We start from the raw sequence: 23,263 nt of genomic DNA, 5'->3' as shown, positions 1-23,263 counted from the left end.
GATTGTTCCTTTTCGAAATGGTTCCATTGAACTAGTTCATTCCGGAACAACCCAAATCAAATTAAGATGAAGATAAACAATTGATTTATAATTATAATGTTTTAGATATGATTATTTTTATTAATACTATTCTTATCACATGTTAGTTAAGATACAACAATTGTTAATATAAGCATTTATCTTTTATGAAAAAATGCTGAAATACAGAAAGAAAATATAATCAGCTGATCATTTGCATACAGAATTAAAAGCTTGTATATTTTTTATAAATACATTTTTTATCAGCCGATATAGGTCAGGAAAATTATAAGCTGTTATTGTTTGCTATAAAGCTAATTGCTCAGCTAATAACTTTTCATAAAAACGTTATGATCTGCTTATAATATTCTGTAAAAACAACAAGCTCCTACAATATAATGGAGGCTCTTAAAATATGTCTTAGGTCTGTGCGCACATTCCAAGAGTAGTTCGTAGTCCTTTAGACGTGTGCGGGGTCGTCAACATTGGGGGGAATTTGGTTTTCTTTTACATTGATTTTTTATAAAATGTGGGTTTTTTCGAGGAGGTGCAAATAACCCGACGCCTCAATCCATTTTTTTTATAGTTCGTATGGATGAACTCACGGCACATATTAGCTCACTATTTCAACGGGTGTTCTAATAACCAACCTCGGCATAAAAATCAACACATTAAGATAACACAAAATAGGAATGGCAGGAGATAGCGCCACCCAGAGGAATATAACAACACTAAATAAGCGAAGACTACAAGCACTCCACAAAATTCAAGGAGGCGTTGTTGTAGACTGCGATTTCGCCACCCAGAAGAATAGGACAACACTAAATATGCAAGGACACAAACCATGGAAAAAATTTAAGGAGGCATTGCTCCAGGCAATGATAGGTGGCATCCCTGGCTACAGTAGACCAATCATTTACTTAACAATGGAATGAGTAACGAGTAACTGAAGAAATAAAAACAAAGTGTTTATAAATATCTTATAATATCTTATATGGCAATTATCTAAGAAGTTTATTCAAAAAGTGTCCCCAATATTGACGTGCATTTACTTTTGAGTTCGCAAAGTTGGTAATTTTATTTTTATTCTTTATAATTTTGACGGCTCATGAGCTGGAGGATAGAGCTGGGCAATCTAGTTCACGGAGCGGGTCGATCTTTCTTGTTCCTGTTTTAAAAAGGAACTAGTTCCTTTGCTCCATATAGTTCCGACCCATTTTTTTATTGTTCTTTAAATCTCTCTCTTTCATCTTTTTGTTTGGTTTTGGGTTTACATAGTTTCGTGTGGATTCGTTGAGGGATGAAAAATGTAAAACAACAAGTTGAATGAAATTAATTTCTATTAAGTAAAATATTCCGAAGCTACAGGATTTTATTATTTACACAATAGTAACTTGACGAGCATATGCTCATATATTTTGAACATGAAGAATATGGGAATGACGGAACGAGGTCACAAAAAGAAACGAGTTCAGTGAAAAGAACGAGACTTGAAAAAGGAACTAAATCACTAGACGTAGTTCCTATCATTCCGTTATGGGAATAGTTTCAATGAACTAGTTCGTTTTGGAACTATACATTTCTGCTGAAGGATGACGAAGCCCAAAAACCCGTTAAATTAGATAGAATTTGACACAATTAAATTCGCCAGAAGAACCAACTTGACTTCTCTGCTATCGATTATGTTTTGAGCTGTAAGCATGGTACTCTGTAACTTTTTGTTACATGGCATATATATTTTTGGGACAAAATAACATATTCATGATTAAATGAATATCTGCTTATAAAATGTAACTTCAGCTGATTTCTGTTAAACGATTAAAATACATATATATAAAAACGCTTAGCATATTTTTTTGTAAAGCTCTCATTTTTGTGAGAGTATTTATTTTTCTCGACTACTCTTCTTCTTTTTCGCTTCGTCTTGTGGTTATTTCGTGTTTATTTCTGTACTAATTATTAAATGCCAAAAAGCAATTCAATGTAGTTCTGTGTTCATCATTCTTCATCTGTTTGTGTTTTGGAAAAGGGAGTAAAAGTGAGAGAAAGAGAGTAAATCAATGCACGTATATGTTCAACATGCTCATTTGGTGAAAGGTCGTTGGTAAGAGAGACAAACAAGAGAAAACCCGATATTTTTGATTTTAAACTATATCCCCAACTCGTTTTTCAAAACAGCGACAAGCTCGTCACATTGATCGTCAATTAGATGAACATGAACTTGATAATCCACAAATAATCGAAGTCACAAATAATCGGCCGCACAATCATCGCAATCATCATCGTCAGCATAACAAAAGTAAACGTTTGGAATTGCAATTGCCATTAAAAACGAATGGTAATGCCAAACATGGCAAGCATGGCCATAAAGGTGGAAAGGCTCACCATGAGGATGATCATCATCATGGTAAGAAACATCACAACAAACATCATGATGATGATGGCGATGAAGAAGAGTACGATGACGAGGATGAGGAAGATGATGACGACGATCATGTTCATGGCAAACATGGCCGTAAAGAAGAGGTTGATGATGATGAATATGAATACGACGATGATGAGTTATATTCCGCTGATGCCTTAAATAATACCAAAAAAGCCGAAGTCGATGTCGTCTTTTTCAATCGTGTTCCCAAAGTTGGTAGCCAATCGTTAATGGAATTAATGCAACGCTTGGGTAAGGTCAATCATTTTGTACACTCCCGTGATGTGGGTAAGCCGCATGAGACCATTTTGCTGCCACCACCCAAGCAAAAGGAATTGATCCATGAAATCTATAATCTAACACGACCACGCATCTATAGCCAGCACATTGCCTATATCAATTTTACGCAACATCATATGCCTCGGCCGATTTACATCAATTTGATTAGAGATCCCATTGAACGCATCCGCTCATGGCATTATTATGTACGTGCCGAATGGTATTATCGCGATTTGAAAGCCAAATTGGGCGACAGGGCGCCAAAAATGCCACCCAAGGAATTTATGGAAATGGATTTGGATACATGTGTCAAGACGGGCAATATCCATTGTCAATTCAATCAAATGCAGGTTAAAAACCCGGCTGGAGATCATCGTCGCCAAACATTGTTCTTCTGCGGGCAAAATAAGAAATTGTGCATGTAAGTTTTGGAGTGTGAACAAAATTGAAAAATCAAAAAAATTTGGAATGAATTTTTAAATATCAAAAAATAAAAATGTTTTAGGCCCTTCAACTCCAAAGCTGCCATGCAAAAAGCCAAACGTACTGTCGAAGAAGATTATGCTGTCGTGGGTACCTGGGAAGATACCAATATAACCTTATCGGTTTTGGAACATTATATACCGCGATTCTTTAGGAATGCCAAAACTTTATATTATGGTGAGAGTTTAGACACTTTTTTTCAAAATTCCTAAGTGAAATATGTTCGTTTCTCCACTTTCTTTTTTGCAGAGGGCAAAGACCGTCTCTCTCGTGTCAATAGGAATAATGTCACACGACCCATTAGCGAAGAGACCCGCATGATTTTGAGTAAAAATTTGACTCATGAAATTGAATTCTATGAATTCTGTAAGCAGCGTTTGTATTTGCAATATAATGCCATCAGTGATGGCAAATCTTTGGATAATGATGATTATATGCTAATACCCGATGACGAATATGACAATGAGGAAGAAGAGGAGTAATGAATTTATATACCTAGAGTCATAAGATATAATTGTATACGTTATTTCTACTTTTGTGTAACGAATTTAATAAGTCTTAGAAGAAAAATAAAATGCAATGTAATTCGAATTTTTTTAAATAAATTGAAATAATTTTTAATACAACTGTGGAAACTTTTATTACAATAGAAAACCTTGCAACTACGGTAGCTCTTGTATTGAAATAGAAATCATTATAAAGAAACTCTTATGTTAATACAGAGGCCATTATTCCTTTATCTTGGCATTACTGATCTCCTATGACATTACATCCTCTATGGAATTTAATTTATTATATATTTATTTACTCTGTGCCTCCCAAAAAGCAATATCCAAAAATGCATTACTTTTTTTTGTATTGGCGCCCAACATTAATTTTTATTTTCCTTACAATGAATTTGTTATTTTTTAATTGAACATATTAAGTCAAAATTCAGCTATTAAATTTCGTTCCTAAGCAAACTAGTTCAAATTAACTATTCACCACAAGGAACGATCGGCACTTTCGTCCACCTAGTTTATCTAGTCCTTCCCTTTTATTAAATTTAACAAGCTCGTATAGTTTTGTGGTGCTCAAAAAATTACTTAGTATGAGAAAAAGAAGAGGGTAACAAAATAAGCAAGGACCACAACCGCTCCACAAAATCCTAGGAGACCACAACCACTCCACAAAATTCTAGGAGGCATTGATTCTAGTTAACGCCAGGTGGCATTTCACTCACATAGAACAGACTACAGCAGACCAATAATCTATTTAGGAATGGAATGATTAACGAGGACTAATTGAGTAAGATGTCAAAGCCTAATACTCCGAACAGAAGTAACTATAAAAAGTGTTTAAAAATATATTATAAGCTCATAATTATCTATGAAGTTTGTTCAAAACGTGTCTGCAATATTGACGGGCTACGTGCAATTTTTTCTAGTTGACAATTTTAATTCTTAATAATTTTGATGACTCATGAGGCTGGAGGGTGTGCAAAGTCCAAAAAGGCTAACGCCTTTGAAAAGGTTGAATTTTGCACAAGGAAATTCGTCAGAAGAACCATCTTGACTTCTCTGCTTTTGGGACAGACATATTCATGATTCACTTTTTTACCCTCATGTAGAAAATATAAGCACCAACTGCTTATAAAAAGTAACATTAGTTTCTAGGGTTTAACAACATTCCGATGTGTTAAATGTAAACAAAAATATACTTTAATTATAGTGGCGCCCAACATTTTTATTTCTTTCTATATAAATGGAAGGCTTAATTTTCTGTTTCCTGTTTCATCAGGTAATGTAACAACGCAAGGAAATAAATGGGAATATTTTCCTCCAATTTCTTCATTTACGAAGCATAAATTTCTAACATTTCAATATTATTATCGTCAAATTTAAATTAATTTCAAATGGCTTCCTTTCATGTCAGCGACTGAGAATTAATTTCAACTTTATGTTGCCGCCCAAAAAATCTCTGTTTCTTCTATGAGAATCGTGATAGGGTCTCAAGGTTATATTGGCGCCCAACATAGTTTTTGAATCTATTATTTTCATAGTAATTAATTTCCTTTCTATTTAAATGAAGCTTCAGTTTCTGGGACCCAAGGGAATAATTAGGAATATTTTCCGCCAATTTCTGCCCATTCCCAAATCAAAATTTTCTAAAATTTCAATATAACTATAAAAAATTTTAAAATTAATTTCAAATGGCGGCCAATGAAATCAGAGACTGAGAACAAATTTTGAAATTGTTATAGGTTTAATTTTGTGGGGTCCACTATTCTAAGAGCAAATTAAATTTCTACGAGTTTAAATCTTTATTTCGTCCTTCCAGTTTTTCTTCATCTGCTGAAATTAAAGTCAAAAAATAAATGTCACGAATCTTTTTATTGGCGAACAACATATTTTTTCAGGTGTTTCTCTCTACGAACCTCGAAAAATGATCACATTATTTAGAAAGGCGTCCAATGAAACAATAGTTTGGGAATATATGTCATATTTCTTTGTTGACACTGAATCTATCGTATTGAAAGACAACAATTAAATTTTCTGTGATAAAAAAATTAGACTTCAAAAGTGCAAAGCAAAGCTGTTTTTAAATTTAATATGCAATCCTTCTTTCACTACCATCTTTTCTTGACCACCATTTAAAATAATGGGGATCAAATATTACATAGAGCATAGCGCCCAAAGATATTAGGTCTGCTTTTTGCAATATTACCGCTCAAAATATTTTCTTCAACTTCGTCTCTTTCGTCCCTAACATTTTCAATTTTTAATTATTTACTGGAGCCCTGGTGTTTAGAGAATGGCGCCCAACATTTTTCTCCTCATATGAAATTTAAATATCTTAAATTGCAATTCCAGCGATAGAATGCACCGAGCCATCAGAATTGAATAAATTTAATAGAAAGTACCACCATCGACTTACTGTATTATTATCGTCGTTATAGGTATCGGATATCCATATGCCGAGTATATTGAATACTCTCAAACACAAGGTTTTCGATTTTAAATATGACGACCAAACGATATTTATGCCAAATAATCATCACAACTAAAGTGAATCAAAAATTTCGAATAAATTTATAATATCAGCATTAGCCTACCAATACAATTGGCGCCCAAATGAGAACAAGAAATTTGGAATTAAATTTAAATTTTATTTAAATCTGCTGCACTTTTATGAGACAGAAACATATATCTATTGACTTTACAAAGCAATAATATAAATAAAGCGATCATATGAAAGAACTTCCCAAATTTAGACGCTCAGATCTATTAAACTCCTCCATGCTCACAGTCCCTCCCAACTAATATCAAGTTCCACAAATTTGGGTATTTATTTCCCCACCCATCCTGAAAAACAAAAGTAGTATTTTCCGTAAGACACTCCAATCCTCTCCCAACTAATTGTATTTCCAAAATTTTCGGAACCCTCTTTCCACAGCAACACACATTTTTCGCATACAATATCATATAAACGCTTTGCAGTAGAAGGCATTGCTTTATATCCACATAATCGTAGTTGGGAAGAGCTTTAGTAGAACACCCATTGAAGTTTGTAACAAACTACGTTACCTTACCCTTCTTCTTCTCCTTGTTTCTTTTTGCCCCCAAAACAGCTGGAGCGTCTTCATCCCAAACTGCTAAACAATACACGTTTCTCACAATTCGATTTCCTGCTCTTCAATCGTGTACCCAAAGTGGGCAGTGAACAACTAATCGAATTAATACGTCAACTGGGTGAGGTAAATAATTTCAGTGTTAGTCGGGCGCCATTTTCCCAACCTATACACTATCACCTAAACGAAGTCTCACAAGCCGAGTTAGTCGATGACCTCTATGAAATGGGACCAGGTCACTCCCACAGTATGCATGTAAATTATATAAATTTTCGTAAATACGATACCTCTCAACCGATCTATATAAATTTGGTGCGTGACCCAGTGGAACGTGTGATAAGTTGGTTCTATTATCGTCGTACACCATGGAGTGCAGTACAAAATTATCGTGTTACGAATAAATTTTTTCCACCGAAATTCTATAAAAAAGATTATCATGATTGTGTATTGAATTCCGATCCCGAGTGTGTTTATGAGCAGGGAGCAAGTTTTACGCAGACAAAGGCTCTACATATCCGTCAAACGTTATTCTTTTGTGGTCATGATCCGGTTTGCGAGTAGGTTGCATATTATTTTATTCACGCCTTTTTGTATTTATTGAGAACAAAACTTGTTTGTTTTTCTAGACCTTTTAATTCATATGGCGCTCTGCAAAGAGCCAAAGAAATTGTTGAACATGATTTCGCTGTGGTTGGCTCCTGGGAAGATGTTAATGTCACCCTGAAAGTTTTGGAAAACTATATACCGAAATATTTCCGTGGTGCCACCAAATTATATTATGGTAAAGTCTTCCGCAGAATTAGATGTTTTATTTATTTGCAATGACAAAAATTTTGTTTTCAGATAATTTGGCGAATGTCAAGCGCAATGGCAATAACTGGAAACCCAAAGTCAGTGAAGAGGTTAAGAATCTTGTACGCAAAAATTTCACTCGCGAATATGAATTTTATTATTTTTGTAAACAACGTCTGTATAAACAATATTTTGCTTTAGATAATATTTAAAAAAAGTATTTAATATTTAATAAAATAAATGAAATTATTAGCGAACTAATTGCGACATTGTGAAGAATGGGGAATATTTAATGGAGAAGAGGTTTATCCGCAAAATAACATTACGATCCGATTATTTACAACCTTTAATAGAAAATATGTAAAATTACTTAATATTGTAATATTATATTTTTTTAAGAAACCTAATTAAACTCAATTTTTTCCAAAATATCTCTAAATATTGCTACAGTTAAAACTGTTACTCAGCCTTCTAGATCCTGAGATGACTAATTACATACATTTGGGTGGGGAGATTCGGCAGAAGCCTTTAAAATACTGAAAATGGGGTGTGATCTTTATATAGGGTCTATGTTAAAACATGGTTCTATATTGATAATTTTTTTACATTAGAAGTATGCCAGTATATAGCCACCGGTCACTGCCGAAAACACATTAAGTGTTTACCAATCTCAGCCGCTTTCGTGATTGCCAGGATTTCTGCCTGGATAACGCTGCAAAGATCTTCGACTGTAAATATCGACAGACCGGCCAGAGGTAACGAGTCACTTGCCCAGGATTCCCTACTAGGAAATTCTACTCTGATATCGTTAAAGTTGTTATGAGAGGGAGTATAGTCACTGATGTGAGTACTTCTATCCAAAAAGTCACAAATTGGCATTGTGGTCCAAATTCAGCGATTTCAAGGCATCCGTTTTCCGGAGTCTCAGGGCACATTTTGCAGCCTTGAAGTTAAGCAGAAAATCCAATGGCTGGAGATTCAAGATTGCATTGAAGGCTGCCCGTGGTGTGCTTCTTAGCGCTCCGCTATTGAGGATCGACACCAATCGCTGTACGGTACTCAATTAGCCAGTAGTGTATGCCTGTTGACCCCTTGCTTGACACTTACCTATAGAGTTCTTGCAGAAGTAGAGTGCTATTAGATATTACATAGTGCGTTCCTCGACATTACTTTTCCACGTTAGCATGTGGTCAAGGACTGTAACCAAATATTTTGCTTCTGAAGAAAGAGCTAAAGTAACTCTACCCAGGGATGACAATCAGAAATTTGGGATCTTACGTTTCCTTGTGAAGATTTTAATTTCTGTTTCTGTGCGGTTTACGCCAAGACCATGGGGTTGTGCCCAATTCAACAGTGTTTTAAGGATGTCAGAAATAATCGGCAGAAATTTCCCACCGACTAATAAGACTACATCATCGGTATAAGCTACAACCTTTATCATAAGGTGATCAAATTTCAACAGTATCTCATTTATCACCAGAAGCCATAGTAGAGAAGATAGTTCTCCTCCCTGTGGTCTGCCTCTGTTGACAGATTTCCTCACGAAATTCTCTCCAATAGACAAGTTGATAATTCTGCTTTCAGCCTTCTATCAATCCAGTCCGTCAGGAGGGTGGTGATACCTGAATTATCGAGAGCAGAATGGATAGCTTCCAGTTTCAAATTGTTGAAGGCTCCTTCAATGTCGCGGAACGCAGTCAATGTGTAACCGGAGGTGTCCATATTATTCTCGATATGTCCGACCACCTCATGTAAGGCAGTATGCACTGATTTGCCTTTGATGTATGTATGCTGAGATTTATTGGGGTTGATAGTATTCCTAATTTTGGAGTCTAGTAACCTTTCTAAAGCCTTTAGTAGAACGGAAGAAAGGTATATAGTCCTTAGGTAGCGTAGCCACCGTTACCTCTTTCCATAGACTTGGTATGTACAATAAAAGCAGACAAGTCCTTTGAGTAGCTTATAGTGTTCTCTATCAGCTTCTCCTCTTCCTTGGTTCGAACCATATGCCGATGTGCACACCACACTTCGTCGATATGGACCATACAAGAGTGATCAAGAGTTTCTCTGGCGGAGTTTGTCCACGTCCCATCGCTTCGCTATAGATTTCGGATCTTTAGATATTACTCTGCGAAATCTGTCCGCTTCGTTTACTCCTTCGATTGACCCAAGACACACACTTAGTCTTCTTGTGTTTACTTTTGTACCTTTAAAATTGTTCTCTGTAAAAGTCACAATGCTTTCTCCATTTTTTCTCCTGTGACCTCTCTTGGGAGCATAGGGCATAGGGTGGCGCTATGTCCTGTCATGCCTATAGAGAGCAGCGGTTAGGGTTCTTGCTTATTTAATGTGGCTGTTTTCCACTGGATGGCGCTTTCTGCTGCCATTCATATCGTGTACTATCCTCATATGTTGATGCCGAGGTTTGTTATTAAACTCTCAAGGGAACTTCGGATGTATTTCATTTGGAGGGTTATGTAACCCTCTTTTTATAAATATTCGAAACCCACTTTTAAAGACCTTGGAACCCGGGATTCATCGGTTTGTAGTCCACAATGCAGCTAAGTAGATGATTGATCTGATGTGGCTTGTTCTCGATGATGGGTCTGCCATCTATCGTTACCTAAAAACAACGCTCCCTTTAGTTTATTATATATGAAATAGAAATTTTCTCCTCTGCTGGAATTCGAAACCGAGACGCATCGGTGCACATTTTTAAACTGAAAATTCTTTTTCTTCTAAAAATAATTTAAAGATTTACTCTCTGGCTCTTCTTATCATAAAACAATCTCTATAAATAAAACTTTCTAAAAAAGCTTTGTTAATAGCTATTTCTGATTTGGAGCTAAAACTTTTGAATGCCTGCAAGCTTGAAATGCCACAAAAAAGCTTTGCTGGGGAACTTTAGTATTTTAAATTTAATGATTTTTTAATGAATTTTATATCACTTTCCGTTAGTACGAACAACTGAGATCCATGGATCTAAATGTTACCCATAAAGCAGAACGTGATGTAATACTCTTTACACAAGTTCCACGAACCGGTAGTACCACCCTAGTAAAGCTATTAGATGATCTATCCAAACGCAACGATTTCGCAGCTCATACTGATGATCATCCACCCGATACAGATTACGATTTCGATCGTGAAGAACAAGATGATTTTCTAGATGAATTTTTCGAATTGGAGGGATTTTTTTCATATTCCAAACATAGAAATTGGATAAATATGACGGAGTATGATTTGCCCAAACCAATTTATATTAGTTTAATAAGACATCCCATACAAAAGGTGATGAGTGCGTACTATGAGAAACGTAATCCATATGTATATATGAATCATATTATGGATGTAAAAAAGAATAATGTACCACAAAAACCCTATTTTGATACAACGTTTAATGATTGTGTGGCAAAAGGAAAACTTCTGGAATGCCGTTTCGATTCGAAAATGGAATTTAATAAAGATTGGCGGCGCATGGCATTGCATTTTTGTGGAAATGCGCCGGTGTGCAGGTATGATGAAGGAGCTTTTAAAATTTTTGAGAAGCTTTCTTGTTTATTATATAGAAACAGATCTTTTTCGTACAATAGAATTATTACAAGGGGCTAAGATCCATTATTTCTAAATTACAGAGAGGTTAAAATCATAGTTTTATTTGAAGAATTTAAAGCTTTTCAAGGCTTCGAGGGATAGCGAATTTAGCAAAATTTTTGTTTTCCTATTTCCATTTGAATTAATACTAATTAAAGCTTTTTAACATTTGCTGCGATGGAATCGGCCACAATGCAACCATAAAAAAGCTTTTGGTACAAATCTCTTGAATAATGCTAAGTAACATTTGCTGCGATGGAATCGGCCATAAAAAAGCTTTTGGAACAAAGCTCTTGAGTACGGCTTATTAAAGCTTTTTAAAGTTTGCTGCGATGGAATCGGTCAAAATGAGATCATAACAAAAGCTTTTGGTGAAAAGCTTGTAAGGCGAAAAAGGCTTTCTTTGGCAGCTCTTAAAATGCGTTCTCCCAACTTTTTTTCCTTCTCCCCAAAGCTGTACACCATTAAACCCGCCCATTTGAACAACACCGTAACGGCAGAAACGGAAAAATTAATTTTTAATCGCTTACAAAAAGTCGGCTCCCAATCTCTGATGACCCTAATCGCCCAACTATCCTTAAAAAATAACTTCACCGCCTATGTTAACAAAGTAAATGCCACCGTTCGTATTGTGTATCCACCCGACGAAGAGGAAGCTTTGGCTGAAGAAATTACCGAAATTTCAGGTGCCATGTCATATGTCGAACACATTAATTGGATTAATTTTGAAAAGTACGATCTGCCAAAACCGATCTATATCAACATGGTTCGGCATCCCATTAAGAAAGTGATGAGTGCCTATTATTATCTACGCCATCCGGCCGTATACAGTTATTATTTGTTACGCGGTAGCCGCAAATTGGAACCTAAAGAATATTTCGATACAAGTTTTAATGATTGTGTTAAAGAGGGCAAGTTACCGGATTGTCGATTTGATCGTGAAACTAAATACAATCAGGATTGGCGTCATTTTGCCATGTATTTTTGTGGTAATCATCGGGAATGCAAGTAAGAAAAACTCATTATTTTAAATAATTAATATGGAGAGGGAAAATTTTTGAGGGGGGAAGATGGTCAATTAGGTTAAGAGAAGTATGAGGATAACAAATAGCAATGACAAGGGACAGCGCCACCGAGTGGCAAATGAAAACACTAAATAAGCAAGGATCCCAACCACTGCACACAACTCGGAGACATTGTTTCTACGAAAAGTTTGATAGCAGCCCCAACACCTAGAAGAGACTACAGCAGACCAATCATCCACTTAGCTGAAATAGAATCATAATAGGATTGGCAGGCGTCAACGAGCGGAAAACGAAAACACTAAATAAGCGTGAACATCAACCACGGTTCAAAACATAAGGATGCGTTATTTCTATGCAACGATAAATGGCAGCACCATCAGCTAGAACAGACAACATCAGACCAATTGTCTATTTGGTTGGAATAATATCATAATAGGAAGATAGCGCCACCCAAGGGAAAGACAACATTAAATACGCAAGGACCCCAAAAACTAAACAAAATTCAAGGAGGCGTTGTTTCCAGGCAATGATAGATGACAGACCCATCATCTCAGGCAACTACAGCGCAGGAAGAAACAATCTTTTAAAGTGGTTTTCGATTCTTTGTAAAAAATAAGCTTAAATCCCCCACCGATGAAATGCATCTTAAACTTTCTGACTTTATAATAACCAACATTGGCCAGAAGATAGCGCTACCCAGAGGAAACAGCAACACTATATAAGCAGGGACACCAATCACTGCACATAGCAAAAGGAGGAATTGTTTCCAGGCAACGATAGATGGCAACCCCATCACATAGTACAGACTATGCTTTTTTCATAAACATTTTTTAGAGTTTGAAATTTTCAATTTTGCACGAAATACACCACTTTGTTTCTAGGCAACGATAGATGACAGCCTTATTACCTTGGACAAATAAAGCATAGGAGAAAAAATTCGTACAAAGTGGTTTTCGATTTTTTGTAAAACGAAACTTAAAACCCACTCCAGATGAAATACATCCGAAGCCTTCTGATATATTAATAACTAACATCGGCATGAACACATGATGATATCACAAAATATGAATGCCAGAGGATCGCGCAACCCAGAGGAAAACGGTAACTCTACATAATCAGGGACACCAACCACTGCATAAGGTCAAGGATGCGTTGTTTCTAGGCAACGACAGATGTCAGCCCCATCACATAGTACAAACTAAGCTTTTTCATAAAAGCTTTTTAGAGTTTAAAGTTTAAAACTTATAGTGTTTATTTCTAAATTTTTCTGCTCTTACCTCGTTCTTAATCTTCAAGCTTTTCCTAATAATTCTTAAGCTTTATACACAATAAAAGTGTTTCTTTTTGTATAAAAAACGCTTCAAAAATATTGATTTCAAAGGCAAAAAGCTTGCAAAGCTTAAAGCTTTCAAATGGAATGAAGTATCTCATTCATTAAATCGATTTTCAAATCTTATTCGAGCCTAATGGCATTTTATTTGTTTCCCTCAACCCCTCCCCCCAAGTTATACAACCTTGATCCAAAGAGCTTAAATAATACGGGAAAAGCTGGACAGGAATGTCTCTTTTTCAATCGCATCGAAAAAGTTGGCTCCCAATCTTTGATGACACTGCTACGACAGTTGTCTGTCGTGAATAATTTCACACCCTATCACAATCAGGAGCATATAGTCAGTCCAAAGCTACTAACAGACGATGAAGAACGCGATGTAGCCGAAGAAATATCTGAGGTGGCCGAGCCAATGTCTTATGCCGAACACATCAATTGGATAAATTTTACCAAACATGATTTGCCAAAACCTATCTATGTAAATATGATACGCCATCCGATACAAAAGGTGATCAGTGCCTATTATTATGTCAGACATCCAACTGTATTTGGTTATTATGTCAAACATCGTAATCGTAAAATGGAAACTAGAGAATGGTTCGATACCACATTTAATGATTGTGTTAAACAGGCCAAGATACCGGAATGTATATTTGAGCCGCATAACGACTATAATGCCGATTGGCGGCGTTTAGCATTGCGTTTGTGTGGAAGTCATCCGGATTGCAAGTAAGAAAAACAAATATTTTTAAGGGGAAAAATACTTAGAAATTGACCACTTCCTCAAACCGAAAAAAGATCTGTTTCTATATTTATTTGAAAATTGTGAATTGAAAAAATTTTAAAGAAAAAAATATTCAAAAAATTCCAGGAACTTTAATTCACCAACTGCCACACAAATGGCCAAACAAAATATAGAACGTGAATATGCTGTTGTAGGTTCCTGGGAAGATACAAATATTACCCTGACCGTATTGGAACATTATATACCGCGATTTTTCCGTGGCGCCACTGAAATGTATTATAGTAAGTAATTACAATAAGTCATCGGTTATATAACCTTATTTGTCGTATTCTCTCTGACACACTGTAATATATTTTCCAGGTGATAAAAGTGGTAAATTCAAGAAAAATGCAACACCCCATAATACCGAGTTGGAACCCGAGGTTGAGGCCAAATTGAAAATACAATTTGCCCATGAAATTGAATTGTATAATTTCTGCAAGCAACGTTTATACAAACAATATATTGCCATTAAGAAGGAAGAACTTATGGAGAAATTTAATTGAATGGATAAATTAAAAGAAAAAAAACAAACAACAAAACTACAAATAATTATAAGTTTTAATATATAAAACGTGGAGAATGGAATATGTTCCATTCCACAAAATTTTAATAACCCAATGAGAACTACACCAAACCGAAAATTAGATGCAGAACATTTGTATACACAATATATTTTTTTAATATTTCACTATTATGGATATTGTGTTCGGTTCTGCATTATTTTCTTTAGATTTTTTTTCAGAGGCTTTAGATATTAAGAACAAACAATTTTAATAAAATAAAAATAATCATAAGCATATGACGTGTTTTTTTTTATAATATAAGTATTTGTGACAACACATGCCTAAAAGTATGCACCACACATAGTGTGTTTCTATATAATATGAACATATGATAACACAAATTGCTTTTAACTATAAATTCAGTCTAGTATACATAAAATTTAATTGTTCTATATTCTCCGGCAACTACCTCAGTTCCATCTACAATCCCATAGATTTCGTCTTCTGATATTCGTTCGACTGAGCCTAAGTTGTCTTCAGCGGTTAACTCAATTAATTCAGCAAACACTGTAACTTCCGATACCTATATGTATTTGTCTACTCCAACTGAGTATCCTCTACTAAATCCTCAGCGGGTTTCACAAAGCCATTCATATATTCTTTCTATTGTTATCCAGAACCGACATCACTGCCATCAGAACAATGTACAGTAATTGCACCGCGGAAAACTATGTTCATATTTCATCCTGATACTTCAACTTCCGAATTACGATATTTGAAATGACAATGATTTAAGGATATTTAAATTTTATTCAAATCAAGCAAGGGATATATCTTTCTTCAAAATCCTTGTTCCCATACATCTATACGAAGATTTATTGGTCTTCTAAAAGAAGACTAAACAATGCCTAACAAACAACCGGGCCAAATTCAACTATTTGTTGCTTCTAGGCAACGATAGATGGCAGCCCTCTTACCTAGAATAAACTACAGCGGACCAACAGGGAAAATTGTGTAGTAGACTTACAGGGAATCTAATATAAGGATGAAGCAAATAGAAAAATATATTGAAGGATCTTTTGACTTTTTACCAAAAATTGGTTGATATTCTATAAGAATTTCTCAAGAGTTCTTTGTGAAAACCCTTGATAAGATCAGCCTCTTAGGTCTTCAGTAAGCTAAGAAACAAATAGAAAATTATATTGAATGATATTCAGAATTTTGTTTGAAATTCTTTGAAATCGGATATCAAATAAAATAAGCAAATACTCTGATAAAAATGTTGAGTCCTTCCGACGAACGTTGGATAATTGGAAAAGTAAAACCAAATTCAAGGATTTCTGCTCCGAAATTAGCTGAAAATATATTTTAAAAAGGAAGTTAGTGCGTCCACAGTCCGATGAAGTCTTCGTAGTCAAGATTATCAAACCATTCATAAATGATCGCAACAGACGTAGAAGACTACCATTTATCAATGAGTACCTAAAACATCCAACAGATTTCTGTAATGATGTCATATTTACTGACAAGTCTAAATTTAATATATTCTCTTCTGATGGAATGGTAACGGAAAACCCAATAAAGAGATGGATATAACAGATTTGCGATCAGCAGTAAAGCATGGCGGGGATAGTGATAAGTAAATCGACTTTCGACTAATCGATTAATCGACTTTTTGTATTGAAAAGTCTAAAAGTCGAAATCGACTTTTGATCTATGAGAAAATCGTAAAGTCGACTTTTCAAGATCGACTTTCGATTCTCTTCATAAATACTTGGTTTTTTTATCACAAAGCTCAAATTGCCCAAAAATTACACTTTCCGGAACTTTACTTTATCTGTTCACAATAATTCATATAAAAAATCAAATTTTTAGTCGATTTTGCAGAAGTTAGTAAAATTCGAAAATCGATTTTGAACAAATTTGACAAAATCGAAGATCGAAAAGTCGACTTTTTAGTCAAAGGCAAAAATCGAAAAGTCTGAAAATCGACTTTTTGGTCAGAGGCAAAAATCAAAAAGTCTAAAAGTCGACTTTATAGTTCGCAAATGGTTTGGGGGTGTATTAGACTTTTGGATTTTTGCCTTTGCCTTTGAAACTTGTTAAAAACCGATTTTCGACTTTTACAAAGTTTTTATATAAATCCCTCTCAACAGATAAAATAAAGTTCTGGAATGTGTAATTTTTGAGCAATTTGGGCTTTGGTATAATAAACCATGTATTTATAAAAAAAAATCAAAATTGGATTTTGAAAAGTCGACTTTGCGATTTCCTCAAAGATCAGAAGTTAACTGATATACTTATCCCTAGACACAACATCTAACTAACTGTCGCCAGATGACGTTTACTTGTGGGCTGCTAAATGACATCCGGCAGGTACAAGGTTATTTGGACTCCCTACTTTTTGTTTGGTCCCCGATAATACAACCACAAGGTTTACTGGCTGTATCAGAGTAACCTTCGCCTGTCAAGTACCTGGGGATTTGTACGGATGTTTTTACGATATAGCAAACTTGATGGGTTACTTAGTGAAATAGAGATTGGCCAATTTGGTTTACAAGAGCATATATCCACATTTCGTAAATCGCCGATCAATAAATGCATGTCATTCTAAATCTAATTCGTATAAATAAATTTACGTTATAAGTTTTTTATTAACGAAATTCTTTGGGTTGGAGTCAGTCCTGCTTTCATGACAATCGCACCTAACATGACTTGAAACATGATATGAAAGGGATTTTAAATTTTAATCTGTTAGGAAATTTGCGATTTATTGTCCAATGCAGATTCATTTTTAATTATATCCTACTTTTACCTCAAAATATATCATTATCCGGCTAAGAGCTTTCTCCCTCTCCAGAAAAAATAGGCAACTTATAGTTACAAAAACAGCTGATTGTTTTTTTGCACCTAAAAGTATGCATGCATTGCTTATAGATAAGAATCTTTGTTGTAACGGTATTTTCTGTCCCACTATATTTTGGTACCTCATAAATGCATCGCCAATGTTATTGCCTTAACCGCTGGTTTCATCTTCTTCAATAATTCTCGGAATGGTGTAATATTTCCCCCTCTTTCTGAAACTGCATTTTATTTTCTAACTAACTAAGAATTGTAGCTTGCTCTGACCATTCCATTTTGGGCTTTCCCACATTGAATCTACTTGAAACAGAAAATTAATTCCAATATTCCCTCTCTTTCTTTCTCTCCGATTCTCCCCACCCAGCTGTTTAACCTAAATGCCGATGCATTGAATAATACCAAAAAAGCTCAAACGGATATTTTGTTCTTTAATCGGGTGCCCAAAACGGGCAGTGTACAAATGATAAATCTCTTGAAAAAATTGGGTAAACTACATGAATTCGATGTTGAAGTTGATCCACAACAGGGCGGTATACGCACCGTACTCGAAGAGGATGACATCGAAAATCAAATTGATAATATCAATAATTTAGACGAGAGCACGGTGTTTGTTAGTCATGTGAATTATATAAATTTTACCGATTATGATGCGGAACGTCCCATTTATATGAATATGGTTCGAGATCCGGTAGAGCGTGTTATTAGCTGGTATTATTATGTACGTTCACCATGGATTTTTGTACCGAAAAGGCGTCAAAGTAATCGTCCCATGCCAAATCCAAAATGGGCAAATACCGAATTTGATCAGTGTGTATTGAGCAAGGATAAGGCGTGCACCTACATTGAAGGATCTGAATTTGAGAGGGCCGGTGATCATAGAAGGCAAACATTGTTTTTCTGCGGTCATAATGAGCATAAATGCATGTAAGTTGAAGAGAATTGTTCTCCCAAAAATTCAGAATTTTTTTAATTCGAAAAAATCCAAACATTTTAAGGCCCTTCAATACACGTTTACCCTTGGAAATTGCCAAACGTAATGTGGAGCAAGAATATGCTGTGGTCGGCACCTGGGAGGATACCAATGTTACTCTAACGGTCTTGGAAAATTATATACCACGTTATTTTAAGGGGGCCTCGAAAATGTATTATAGTAAGTCCACCATCGAACAATATTTCCAAATCAAATTATTAATTTTCCCTCCAATTCGTTTTCCACAGTGGACTTGGCCAATGACCACAAAAACAGTAATCCCATGAAACCGCATATTAGTGAAGAAATTAAGAATATGGTCCGCCGTAATTTTACTCGAGAAATTGAATTCTATCAATTTTGCCGCCAACGCCTACACAAACAGTATTTTGCCTTGAAACAAAAGGAATTGCGTGATATCGAAGAAAAGGAAAATGAAAAGAAATTGACATTCCTCAATAAGGCCTTATTGAGATTAAATTAGGTTTGGCATGTAGTTTTCGACATTAAGAAAAATATTTTTTTCAATAAAATATACACTTTTTTAAACACAATATGTTTGATTTAATTTTATAATGGAAAGCCATAAAATTTAATATTTATAAACTCAAATTTTGAAAACATATATTTCATCTGAGAAATTGTATTTCTTAAAATTAAATTAACTTTAAATATTTCTTTCTTTAAGGTTTTTGTTCATTCAATTTCTCCTAATTATTATTACAAATTCAAATTATTACAAAAGTTTGGTGCCTACTTTAAGGATCATACAAATTATTAAGCAACCTGACATATAATCGAAAAAAATGTATCGCAATTAAAAATGATCTCTTTTTAAAAGTGTTAACTTAAAGCTAGTGGAGTAAAAAGCGTTGACTAATAAATTAAATTTCCAGGCTCAAAAAAGTAATATGAAACTGATTTAATAATTCAAATCTGTTAATTTACACAAAATTATGGCAGCCAGGGTACATAATTTTAGTCCAACCAAAATTAAAATTAACCCAATTAATAATTTTTATTATGAGTTGAAAACTACATTCACAGCGTCATAGTTCTACAGTGCGAGTACCTGCCCATAGGCCTACCTCGCAGTGGCTGAGCCACAGGCGGATATGCGCCCACCTGCGCACCAGCACCGAAATGCTGTACCAATCGGAGAGCATACAGAAGGCATACTCTCCCCCTTGGTGAGGGGCGAAACCACAACCCCCGCGAAGCTCCCCAGGCGGCCACAGTTCCACAGACAAATGGAATTCTCTTGACATGATGCATACTTTCAGGGTCGTCAAATGTAATAGAGAGCCTGACTAATCAAATGTACTTGAAATGTCGCATTTGTTGCATTTATTGAAATATAATGACATAATACTCTTACTCGGCGTAGTACGTTGAAGGCTGGTGTAGTGTATATACACAGGCTTGATGCATACTTTTAGGCCTAGTTAATTAAAAATGCACCTGAATTAAGTATTTTTTCTGTGTTTAAGATTTCAGTCGCAAAATAATACATATTGGAAGTCCCAAAACATATTTCACATGATAAAAATATATTACATGAATTATGGGCATGATCCAAGACCGTCACAAGTTCGGTCGAATTGGATTTTTTGCTCGCAGTTTTTCTGTTTTGTTGGCCGTGTGCAAATTGCTTTCTAGTGCTCTGAAGGGCAAGCCGGTGGATATGTATAAATACACAATTACAAAATTTGTCATACTCTTTGAAACGCTCTTTAAGTTGTAGGTTTCAGTATTGAAATAAATGTCAAAATTATAATAAAGGCTTGGTGCATACTTTTAGGCTCACCAAAGTAAAAATTTATATAATTTAAGCAGTTTTCTGGGTTCAGTCTCAGGACTTATATATGAAGTAGAAGGTACTCCTGTAGGTCTACTCTGTAATCCTACATACTTTGAAAGTGCATGAAATTTGAGTTGTAAAATAAATTTCAAAACTATAACAAAGGTATGGTGCATACTTTTAGGATAGCCAAATTTAAAATGTATCTAAATTAAGAATTTTTCTGAGTATATTTGAAATACATATCTAATATCTAAACTATAACAAAGACTTGGTGAATACTCAAGGCTTACCATGTTGATCTAGGGAATATTCTGATGGGAGCAATAGATATTTAAAAAAATATTTTAATACAAAATTAGCGAAAGTTTTCGAATACAACTTCCTACCCCTCTCTGTGTCCAACCAACTTCACCCAAAAAAGTATCCCAAACTACATTTGATGCACCGCTACTTTTCCAAGTAGTTACAATTTCTGCTTAAAGGTAGTACCATTTTTGAACTAACGAACATCGTGTACCCGTATGCAATTAAAGATCAGAAATTACCAAATCACACCTTTCCTTAAAAGTGGTTCCATTTGTGGACTAACGAATTTTACCACTGCAATTCCACTACGGATCGGCAATTACCAATAATTCACACTTTTCCCCCCATAAATTTAAAGACCCCCCCCCTAGTTCCAATTTCTCCTTAAAAGTAGTACCATTTTTGACTAACGAATGTTACCCCTGATAAGCATGGAACCCTTCTCGAAATTACCAATAATTCACACCTTTCCCTCCATAAAATTAAAGATCCAAAATTATCAACAATTTCTACATTTCCCCCGCATAGCTTTCAAACCTCTCCGCGGCTAAACTGAACAATACTCCCAAAGCCGACATTGAAGTTTTATTCTTCAACCGCCCCACCAAAGTTGGTAGTGAATCTCTGCTCCAATTATTGATGACCTTAAAAAAATTCAATCATTTTGATATAGATTTTCGTGGTCTACGACAGCGTGTCCTAATGAACATGCCACAAGCTGAACAAAGAAAAATTGTCCAACGTGTTGCCGATTTGATTGATGGTTCAGTTTATATTTCCCATGTTAATTGGATTAATTTTACCACGTTCGATTTACCCAAACCTATTTACATAAATATGGTTAGAGATCCGGTGGAAAGGGTTATATCCTGGTATTATTATATACGTTCATCTTATCGCAATGCAATGATTTTTAATAAATTTCCTAATGCTGTAATGAGATCAGAGGAGTGGTTTAAAAAAGATTTCAATGTGTGTGTGCGAAGTGGTGACGCAGAATGTGCGTTCATTCAAATGCAAATACGTGAACCGAAATTGGATTTTCGTCGGCAATCGTTGTTCTTTTGCGGGCACAGCGAAGATTGTTTGTAAGTAATTTTTGGAAAACACAAAACTGGGGTGTTCTGATGATTATTGAGGTGATCATGTCCAAGGGGGGAAAATGTAGGAAGATATCAGTATCCACATATTGGGCGCCATTAAAACTAAATTATAAAAAAAACAATATCCAAGGATTCAAAATACATTTTAGAAATTAAAATGTACTCTTCTGTCTACAGTACAAAATTATAAAAGTATGGTGCATACTTTTAGACCAAGGCCGTCAAAGTTTCTAAAATGGGACGATAACCTTATTTTAGAAGTATGGAATGGGAAAAATTGTCACAATTCTATTCCTTAGTTTTGCAATTAAAGACTGGAGTAGTAAATTTTATTTCAAAACTAAAACAAATGTCTGATGCATTCTTTTAGGCTACGCAAAATTAAAGTTGATCTCAGGGTAGTTTCTTAGATAAAAAACTGGCGAAAGTCCTGATAAATTTTTACTCTCATCTATGTATTCTTGATCAGAGTAAAAACACCCAAAGACTACGAGGATGTAGAGTATTGATAACTTTATTTTATAGAGGTGTGGTGCATACTTTTAGGCCCAACAAAAGAAGAAATGATCTCAGGATAGTTTGTTACATAAAAACAGACATCCCGACACATGTTACTATAAAAATGGAATAGTAAATTAAATTTTGGACACAACCTTCGTCATTGCAGATCTGGATATCTGATCCAAAGTTTGGGAAACAGTTTTTGATTCGATATCAGTGGTCCTTGGGAGTCATAACATGTAGGCAAAGAGTGTGGAGCAAATGTAAATGTATGGCCACACTATGACTTTATTGGTATCCAAAGGAACTATAAAAGGTGTACTCTACAAATTAGCGGATAACAAATGCATGCATATAGTCGTAGACAATATATTTTACACTTTACACATTTTGGCGCCCAACGTTCGGAGTTTTTAGGATATAAGAAAAAAAATTATAACTTTTTAGGAAACAGTTAAAGTAGAACTGATAATTTACCATTGATTGGAAAAGACTCGAAATACTTCATAATAACTAAAGATGACTTATAGAAAATCCGCTTTCTAAAAATGCTTAGACCTTATATACCCGGAAGACCTTATATTAGTATTTCTAAGCTATCTTGTATATTAGGGCCCTCTTCAAGCAATAATAACCAAAACTATAGGAAGTATTCTCTCCGTAGGAAATAAATTATTTTAAAATTTACATATGCTGGCGCCCAATGTTGGGTTTTCATATTAGGAAATTTGCTCTTCATGAAAGTTCAAGTTTTTTTCTAATTCTTCCTCCTTATTGAAGGCGTAGGCATTTATTTTTCTTTAATTTTTGGCTTCATTTCTATTTTTCCAATTTTTTATATTTCTACATGACATGTATTTAATGATTGGAA

The 23,263-nt window shown here is 34.9% G+C and overlaps 4 protein-coding genes across 4 annotated transcripts; all 4 read left to right on the top strand.

Moving 5' to 3' along the window:
* Nucleotides 1-2,196: 2,196 nt before the first annotated feature.
* On the top strand, nt 2,197-3,687 carry LOC133323167 (heparan sulfate 2-O-sulfotransferase pipe-like; the record flags this gene model as incomplete). The annotated part of the gene is made up of 4 exons (XM_061532122.1): nt 2,197-2,425; nt 2,471-3,143; nt 3,228-3,382; nt 3,455-3,687. Coding segments are annotated over 4 exons (1,290 nt in total), but the record flags the coding sequence as incomplete, so codon positions are not given.
* A 1,261-nt stretch (nt 3,688-4,948) lies between these two features.
* Nucleotides 4,949-7,376, top strand: LOC133323166 (heparan sulfate 2-O-sulfotransferase pipe-like). Its single transcript, XM_061532121.1, has 2 exons — nt 4,949-4,984; nt 6,816-7,376. The coding sequence occupies exons 1-2, from the start codon at nt 4,949-4,951 to the stop codon at nt 7,374-7,376; spliced, it is 597 nt and encodes a 198-aa protein (XP_061388105.1).
* Nucleotides 7,377-13,692: 6,316 nt separating this feature from the next.
* LOC133323165 (heparan sulfate 2-O-sulfotransferase pipe-like) lies at nt 13,693-14,846 on the top strand. The gene is made up of 3 exons (XM_061532120.1): nt 13,693-14,285; nt 14,428-14,582; nt 14,662-14,846. Exons 1-3 carry the CDS (start codon nt 13,693-13,695, stop codon nt 14,844-14,846), a joined length of 933 nt encoding a protein of 310 aa, XP_061388104.1.
* Nucleotides 14,847-16,125: 1,279 nt separating this feature from the next.
* On the top strand, nt 16,126-19,162 carry LOC133323164 (heparan sulfate 2-O-sulfotransferase pipe-like). Its single transcript, XM_061532119.1, has 4 exons — nt 16,126-16,164; nt 18,073-18,632; nt 18,704-18,858; nt 18,927-19,162. The coding sequence occupies exons 1-4, from the start codon at nt 16,126-16,128 to the stop codon at nt 19,160-19,162; spliced, it is 990 nt and encodes a 329-aa protein (XP_061388103.1).
* Nucleotides 19,163-23,263: the final 4,101 nt, after the last annotated feature.

This window comes from Musca vetustissima, unplaced genomic scaffold (assembly GCF_032173495.1).
Source record: "Musca vetustissima isolate MV318-11 ecotype Yass unplaced genomic scaffold, APGP_CSIRO_Mvet_v1 utg166267, whole genome shotgun sequence".
NCBI classification, from domain to species: domain Eukaryota; kingdom Metazoa; phylum Arthropoda; class Insecta; order Diptera; family Muscidae; genus Musca; species Musca vetustissima.
The sequence above is the reverse complement of the archived record's forward strand: the minus strand, read 5'-3'. Positions and strand labels throughout refer to the sequence as shown.

Coding starts and splice junctions, on each gene's coding strand:
- LOC133323164 (XM_061532119.1), top strand. CDS start 16,126: ATGTTGAGTCCTTCCGACGAACGTTGGATAATTGGAAAA. Junction 16,165..18,072: donor AACGTTGGATAATTGGAAAA/GTAAAACCAAAT, acceptor CTCCCCACCCAG/CTGTTTAACCTAAATGCCGA. Junction 18,859..18,926: donor GGCCTCGAAAATGTATTATA/GTAAGTCCACCA, acceptor CGTTTTCCACAG/TGGACTTGGCCAATGACCAC.
- LOC133323165 (XM_061532120.1), top strand. CDS start 13,693: ATGGCATTTTATTTGTTTCCCTCAACCCCTCCCCCCAAGTTATACAAC. Junction 14,286..14,427: donor GGAAGTCATCCGGATTGCAA/GTAAGAAAAACA, acceptor AAAAAATTCCAG/GAACTTTAATTCACCAACTG. Junction 14,583..14,661: donor CGCCACTGAAATGTATTATA/GTAAGTAATTAC, acceptor TATATTTTCCAG/GTGATAAAAGTGGTAAATTC.
- LOC133323166 (XM_061532121.1), top strand. CDS start 4,949: ATGGAAGGCTTAATTTTCTGTTTCCTGTTTCATCAG. Junction 4,985..6,815: donor TCTGTTTCCTGTTTCATCAG/GTAATGTAACAA, acceptor CCCCCAAAACAG/CTGGAGCGTCTTCATCCCAA.